Below are 7,940 nucleotides of genomic sequence, written 5' to 3' on the forward strand. Positions count from 1 at the left end.
CCACCCTTGCCCGCCCCGGTGACGAGCGCCCGGCGGCCCTGGAGCCCCAGCTCCATGTTGGCGTGGTCTCGGTCCGGGGCGCAGAGGCCACCGGACTTCCAGCTCTGGCCGCGAGGGGCGAGTGCGGAGGGGCCAATCGCAGGGCGGCTTCCGAATAGGGGGCGGGAACATTCAAATAAAGGCTCCCTTGCAGCAGTGATTGGATGAGAGAAGTGGGCGAGGCCAAGGCGGTGTTACCACTGTCCCTGGGTTTGTTATGTCTGTCTATCTGTATGTGTGTATGCAAGTAGGTATTTCATTTATTCATTCATTCATTTGAGTCGGAGTCTCACTCTGTCGCTCAGGCTTGAGTGTGTGGCATGATCACAGTTTACCACAGTCACGATCCTCCTGGATTAGCCTCCTGAGTAACTGGGACTACAGACTCGTACCACCACGCCTGGCTAATTTTTTTTTTTGAGTTGGAGTTTAACCCCATCGCCCAGGTTGGAGTGCAGTGGCACGCTCACGGCCACCCCAGCGTCGTCCTGCTGGGCTTCTGCCATCGTTCCACCTCAGCCTTCCAAGTAGCAAAGCTACAGGCGCGCGCTACCATGCCTCAGCTAATTCTCGGTTTATTGTAGAGACGAGGTCTCGCCAAGTTGCCCGGGTTGGTCTCGAATCCGTGAGCTCAGGCAATCCACTCACCTCGGCCTCCCGAAGTGCTGAGCCACCGAACCCGCCCTAATTTTTAAAATTTTTTGTAAAGATGAGGTCTCGCTATGTTGCCCAGGCTGGTGTTGAACTCCTGGGCACAAGTGATCCTTCTGCCTCGGCCTCCCAAAGTGCTGCGATTACAGGGGTGAGCCACTGCGCCTGGCTTTTTGCTTTTTTTTTTTTTTTTTAGTTGGAGTCTCACTCTGTCACCCAGACTAGAGCGCAGTGGCCGCTCCCGGCCACCGCAGGCTCTACCTGCTGGGCTCTGGCAATCCTTCCGCCTCAGCCTTCCAAGTAACTGGAACTACAGGCGCGCACTACCACGCCCGGCTAATTTTTGATTTATTATTGAGATGAGGTCTCGTCAAGTTGCCCGGGCGGGTCTCGAACCCGTGGGCTCAGGCAATTCACTCACCTCGGCCTCCCAAAGTGCTGGGATTACAGGCTGAGCCACCGAGCCCGGCCTTTTTTTTTTTTAAGAGTTCAGGTTTCGCTGTCACCCAGCCTGGAGTGGTGACCCATTAACCACGTGTGAAATCGGTTTAGCAACCCCCAGCCATCATATTTTCCCTGCCAAGAAGATTCTTAAAAAAAACAGATGTGATAGAAAGAATGTGTGGTGACATGTGAAGTGGAGAACTCAGTGCTAATATTTCTTGTTTTATTTCTGAAAAGTTTGGCAAGTCCGAGAAAGTTTCGCATGTCCTTCCCTCTCCCAGGCTTGGGAGTGGGTCATGTTGGCTCACTTGTAATGCCCAGGGAAAGAATTTGGACAACCAAATAAGCCTGAAGAAGAAAGCAATGCCCAACAGAGCTCTGCTTTAGCCTGAAACCCCAAGGTCGCCCCAGCCAGCATCAGGCCACTTGGCACCTTTTAGAAGTTGAATAGGATAGGAAGGTATAGGATGGGGGTCATCAAAGTACATGGTGGCCAGCAAAGACAAGCATTGTTTCCCAGGCTTTAGGAGCAATTACAGATGTGTGTATATTCACCCATGCACAATAGGTCTCCACCTAACAACTATGTTGTTCTGGAGGTCATAGGAAAGTCTAGAACCACTGCCCTGAGGACCCTCTGTAGCAAAAGTAGGAAACTGGGCATCGTAGGGCCTTTGGGTCACCTGGGTTTTGGGACCAGAGAGGTGGACAGGATGGAGGTAAGGGTGGCCAGATGTAGCAGGAGGCACAGATGTGAAAAGGCCCTGGAGGATGGCCTAGTGCTTTCTCCCCATCAGGCCTGTCCTGGGCCAGCCCACTACTCCCTGACTGCCCTGTAACCCCTGTTGCTGCTCCTAACTTTGGACCCTGCTGCCGTCCAGAGGTCAAGGGAGGGACAACCCCCAACCTGTCCTTCCTGGAAGGCACATCTGCTTAAGTCCCTTCAGTGGCTTGACTTTGCTCCTAGGACAGTACACAAATCCCCTCACTTGTCCTGTGACCCTTAGCTCAAACCCTGCCCCCTGGAGGGCCTGCTGGCTGGTCAGAAATACCCTTAACCTGTCCCACCCCCACCCTGTGTCCAGCACCCTCCCAACCATTGCGTGGAGGGCACAACTCCTGCTTCTTGTCCTCTGCCCTCTTGCCCAGGTTGGGCCCTGTGTCTGTCCAGCTGACTGGCCACTTCAGGACTGACAGCCTGCCAGATGGCACGGGCCAATCCAAGGCCTGGCCTAGGCAGGCACAGCTGAAACACAGCATGGCCTGAAAGACCTTCTGGCTAGCCCTGGACTGCAGGGCTGTTGAGCTTGGATTCAGGCCAGGGAAGAGCAGCAGCTGCGAGCCCCATCCCATCTGGGATGCTTCTTATAGGTCTTCTTAAGGAGGAGATAAGCCCTTTTTTTGTTTTTGTTTTTGAGTCGGAGTCTCACTCTTGCTCAGGCTGGAGTGCAGTGGCATGCTCATGTCCACCACAGCCTCCACCTGCTGGGCTCAGCCTCCTTCTGCCTCAGCCTCCCAGGTAGCTGGGACTACTGGTGCACGCTACCACGCCCAGCTAATTTTTATTTATTTATTGTAGAGACTAGGCCTCGCCAAGTTGTCCAGGTTGATCTTGAATCCCTGGTCTCAGGCAATTCTCTCGCCCCTGCCTCCCAAAGTGCTGGGATTGCAGGCGTGAGCCACCGTGCCCAGCAAGATAGGCTCTCCTTAAGAGGGGAACTGGATTCCCTGAGGGAGGATAAACTACATCTGATGCAACACCATCCTGGCCTCAGCCCCATCTTCCCTAGGTAGGGCTAGAGTGCAAGGCATTTCCCCTCACCTTCCCAGAGGGGTTGGAGTCAGAGTAGGGAAGCTGGGCTGAAGGGCGAGGCCAGAGCCGAAGAGGAGGGAGGGGACCTGCCCTCTGCCTTCTGCCAGGGCTGGTTGGGTGTGGGGGATAAGCGTGGAAGACAGGAATCTACTCCTTGCAAAAGAATCGCTGCGTTTAGGTCATCAGGCGGCGTCAGCGGTGGAATCCGGCTGGCTTCAGGATCTGCCCACCCATTGCTTCTTTTTTTTTTTTTTTGAGTGGGAGTCTCACTCTGTCGCCCAGACTGGAGTGCAGTGGCCGCTCCCGGCCACCGCAGCCTCGACCTGCTGGGCTCCGGCGATCCCTCCGCCTCAGCCTTCCAATCTCCAGTCTCGTGGCGTGCCCATCCGGAGCCCTGGTCTGCGCTGGTTTCGGGAGAATGTTTTCCATTTATTAAGGCTAATCCAGCACAGCGGGAACACAGTGCGTGGCAGCGACAGGGGCGGAGTCTCACGGCCGCCGCAGGTGTGGGTGCGGAGGGGCGTGTGGTGGGATGCCGGGTCTGGAAGGAGACCGCCGTGTGGTGGCGAAGGCGGGCGTGGAGCAGGGCGGGGCCTCGGGTGGCCGGGGTCGTGAAAGGGGGCGTGGCCGGTGTGGCCAGGCGGAAGGCGGGGCGGGGCCGTGGGTCGAGGAGAGGCGATGGTGGGCAGGCTACAGCTCTGGGCGTGACAGGGCTGCGGGTCAGGGCGGAGCGACGGTGGAGCGGTCCTCGGGCAGGGCGGGGCGTGGGGGTTCGTGGGCGGGGCCTTGGAAAAGGCAGGGCTGCGGGGTGGGGCGGGGTCTGAGACGAGTCTGGGGAGGGGCGGGGCGTAACCGAGGCCTGGGGCAGGGTGGAGCTTTGGAGGAGCTGGGGTGTGGCCTGGAGGGGGCGGGGCACCGCGCTCCAGGAGGCCGGGTAGCCGGCGTCCACCAAGTGGACGCTGGTGGGGGCGCTGCGGTCGCTGAGCAAGAGGAGGATGCTGTCGACCACGTCTTCCACCTCTGCAGGGGCCGGGGGCCGGTCAGGGCGGCTCGGTTCGGTTCCTCCAAGGCGCGCCGCTCTCTCACTGCCCTCTGACCTGCAAACTTCCTTAGCGGGTGGTGCTCCTTCAGCTTTCGGGGGAGTTTGGGATCAGACAAGATTCTCTGGGTCATTACTGTCGGCACCACCGTGGGGTTTACGGAGTTCACCCGGATCTAGGGCCAGAGACCGGAGATGGTAGCCCGTGAACCAGCCCCGCCCCCATAGCTCCTGTGCCTGCCAGGATTGAGCTTAGTTCCTGACCCCTCTGCCCAGAACCTTGTGTAGTCTCCATCCTCCCATTCTCACCCCAATCCCTAGCCCTCCCCGGCACCCACCTTATGCCTCCCAGGCCTGGTCCCCAGCTCCTATCCCCATGCCCACCTTGTGAGGCTCCAGCTACAGGGCCATGGCTTTTGTCATCATGGTCATTGCGCCCTTGGTAGAGCCTGTGGAGGGGGACAGAACGGAAGACCCTTAGGGATTAAGCCTGCCTTCCAGGGAGGCCCTGCCCCAGAGCCCAGGAGCTCCTGGATAATGTAAGTGTTGCAGGCTGGGTAGAGGGACTTACTGTAGGTGACCATGTTAGAAAAGGTGATATGGGCCACTATGCTGGAGAGGTTGACGATGGAGCCTGGTGCTCTGCGGTGGATCAGGCCTCAGACATGCCGGCCAGAGGCTGCATCCAGAGTTTTGGAGAAGAAAGAAGAGTTAAATTGTGTGTGTGCATGCATGCATGTGTGTGTGCATGCTGTGTGTGTGTGTGTGTGTGTGTGTGTGTGTGTGTGTGTGTGTGGTGGACATAGACAGCATCATGATGGGAAGTGGAGAGAAGGGCAGTAGAATTTCTTTTTTGTGTTTGGACAGAAATATCGTGCTGTAATGGTTGTCCTGGAAGAGGAAGGCTGGGCTCCCTATTGGCTGGGGGTAGGGCAGCTGTGCCCATGGGAATGGGGCATGGGGAGTGGGTCATCTGCACTTGGTGTTGCCAGCTTTATGGTGATACTCCAAAGTGCTGTCCCAGGGTGGGGGATCAGGGCACTTCCCCATCATGCAGCTATGTGTCCCTTCCTGGGCTGGTTGGGAACAGATGGCCTGGAGACCTCAGGTGATGGCCAGGGGCACACCTTGTTCATGACCTACCATCTGACCCCAGCCCCACTGTGGCCCCAACCTATAGGCGCTGCAGCCACCAGAGTCTCCCTCACCTGGTCCATCCTAGGTGCCCATCACCTGCCCCTACCCAGCCTGGGACTCTGGCCCTCAGTGGCCAGGCTGAGGTGTGGCTCTTAAACAACTAAGTATAACTGGGTGGGCACCAACAATCCTCCCCGGTACCCTCTCTCTCCCCCGGTGGGAATTCTCCATGTCGATATAGATCAGTGGAACTTTCTGAAGGGGTAATTTTGCACAATGGATCAGAGGGTTTAAGTTGCCCCCTCCACAGGCCGTTGGATTCTGATACCAATTCCACTACCGAGACTGAGTCTAAGGGTGTGTCACAAGCGCCTCCCGGTCTCATGGGAGTCTCTGTCATGTGACCTCCCCTCCCCAGTGTGGCTCCTGCCACAGCTGAGCCCCCAACTAAAACTCAGGGCTGGATCCCCTAGGCATGACCCGGGAGGTGGGTTGCCCCATTGTCAAGGGGCTAAGGATGGAAAACTCGTCCTGCCTCTTGAAATCTCCACTGACTCCTGGAGGCTTGTTCTCTTGAGGCCCTTGGGATGGCACTGTCTTTGACCTTGAGATTCAACAGCAAGTAAGAAGACATTTTTGCCCTGAGTGGGGTGGCGGGTAGGATTCAAGTTGCGTTTTTTCCCCCTACACTTGTCAGAAATGTATTTATTTATTTTTTTAGAGACAGTATCACACTCTGTCACCCAGGTTGGAGTGCAGTGGTGCAATCATAGCTCACTGAAGCCTCGAACTCCTGAGCTTAATGATCCTCCCACCTCAGCCTCCTGAGTAGCTAGGACTATAGGCCCATGCCACTGACCTGGCTAATTTTTAATTTTTTTTTTTATAGAGGTAGGTTCTTACTATGTTGCCCAGGCTGGACTCAAAGTCCTAGTCTTGAGCCATTTCCCATTTCAGCCTCCCAAAGTGCTAGGATTAAGGTGTGAGCCACCATGTTCAGGCAGAAATTTTGTTTTGAAAGGGTGGGTCCTGGGACTCAGAAGAACATAGTGGGGAGGAGAATTGAAAATCCATTTTGTGAAAATAACCCAACCTGCACTCAGGTAAGGCCCCTGCAAACACAGGCTGCCGCTCGGCCCAGTTCTCCTGTGAGATGTGATCTGCAGGTTTCCTCACCAAGATCTCCCACACGAGTGTACCTGCTTCCATTCTAGTCCTTGACCTGGTGCCTGAGCCCTGGCAGCTGACTCCATGTGACCCAGGGTGGTGTGGGGATGGGAATTTGCCACCCTTCCAGGAGCCCTGACTTTAAGGAGCAGTGCCCTCACTCACCCTCTGCCCAATTATTTGGGCCGTTTTTGAAACATCTGCAGTTTGAAGCAGTAGAAGGAGCAGCTCAAAAACACATCCTCACCGCCATCAATCCACAGCTCCCCCCAGATTAAAAACACAAGACAAACAAACCTAAAAACACAACAGCACCTTGCCCTCTCTCACCAAGACACATATTCACATGCTAAAGGTATTTTTTATTTTGATGATTCAGACTTGCAAGTATAGTACAGAGAATTTCCCATCCTGACCATTTGAGAGTGATTTGCCAAACTAACTCCCCTGAGCCAGCCCTAAAAGAGCTTTGCGTCTGTTTCCTTCCAACATTATGTGGACCACAATACAATTTAACACAACCTCAGGGTTGTGGGATAACAGGGATGAGTCCCTGCCCTGTGACCCTTAGCCCCCAGTGACGATCTTTACAGCAAAGAGTCTAGGCCAGGCGCAGTAGCTCATGCCTGTAATCCCAGCATTTTGGGAGGCTGAAGTGGGAGGACTGCCTAAACCCAGGTGACACTGTGTTCTTCTGGTGTCCCAGCACTGGACACACCGTTTCAATTTGCCTCACTGCTGGTTACACTACTTTGATCCCTGGTGGGGGTCAGCTTTGGCTGCATCGACCTCCTGAGTGTAAGAAGAATCTGGCAGCTGCCTCTTCACTTCTGCCCTCAAGTCTTTGCAAATGTCTCCTGAAGTTCACAGAAACTCAAAAGTATGCAAGGAAGGTAATTCTGGGAATTGGGGCTCAGCCCGTGCAATGTCTGTTTCCTTCCAACAAGCCTGTTTGATGGGCATTGGCCCAACACAAGCTCACCCCAGCCACCCTCCTCAGGCTGGCATCCATAATATACTTCTTCTTCCTTTTTATTTTTAGTAGGCATCTCGCTCTGTCATTCACACTGGAGTACAGTGGTGTGCTCACGGCCACCACAGCCTCGACCTACTGGGCTCAGATGATTCTTCCGCCTCAGCCTTCCAAGTAGCTGAAACTACAGGTGTATGACGCAGCTAATTATTTGATTTATTGCAGAGGCGAGGTCTTGCCAAGTTGCCCAGGTTGGTCTTGAGCCCCTGGACTCAGGCAATTGTCACCACTGCCTCCCAAGGTGTAGGGATTATAGGCGTGAGCCACCACACCTGGCCTTTTAAATTTTTAATTAGAGACAGAGATCTTGCTGTATTGCCTGGCAGGTCTCAAATGCCTCGGCTCAAGCGATACTCCCACCTTGGCCTCCTAAACTGCTAGGACTATAGAGCTCTAGTCCCAGCTCGTAATGCACCACTTTGTACTGCATATATTTTTAATTTCCTCTATGTAATGGTGTTTTGACATCTCAGAAAACCCTTTCTGGCTCCTAGGGCCAGACAGCAAAAAACTCAGCAGGGAGCCTCCTTTGATGTTCGAAAGAACCCATGCAGAGCCATGGCCTTATGCCACAGGAGGCAATACTGTTCTGCCGGAATCAGCCCAGAGACGGGGCT

General features: G+C 55.0%; 1 protein-coding gene across 2 annotated transcripts in view; it reads right to left on the reverse strand.

The window, feature by feature from the left end:
• DCXR (dicarbonyl and L-xylulose reductase) overlaps positions 1-86 on the reverse strand; it is a 1,797-nt gene extending 1,711 nt beyond the window's left edge. Inside the window, exon 1 of one of the 2 annotated variants that reach the window (XM_008049902.1) lies at positions 5-86. In XM_008049902.1, the coding sequence (XP_008048093.1) occupies positions 5-56 (52 nt within the window). In that variant the 5' untranslated portion in view covers positions 57-86. The remainder of the gene's footprint in view (positions 1-4) is intronic. The other variant, XM_021708493.1, reaches the window with a different exon arrangement.
• Positions 87-7,940: the final 7,854 nt, after the last annotated feature.

This window comes from Carlito syrichta, unplaced genomic scaffold (genome assembly GCF_000164805.1).
Source record: "Carlito syrichta isolate Samal-C Ts95f unplaced genomic scaffold, Tarsius_syrichta-2.0.1 Scaffold139178, whole genome shotgun sequence".
Lineage (NCBI taxonomy): Eukaryota > Metazoa > Chordata > Mammalia > Primates > Tarsiidae > Carlito > Carlito syrichta.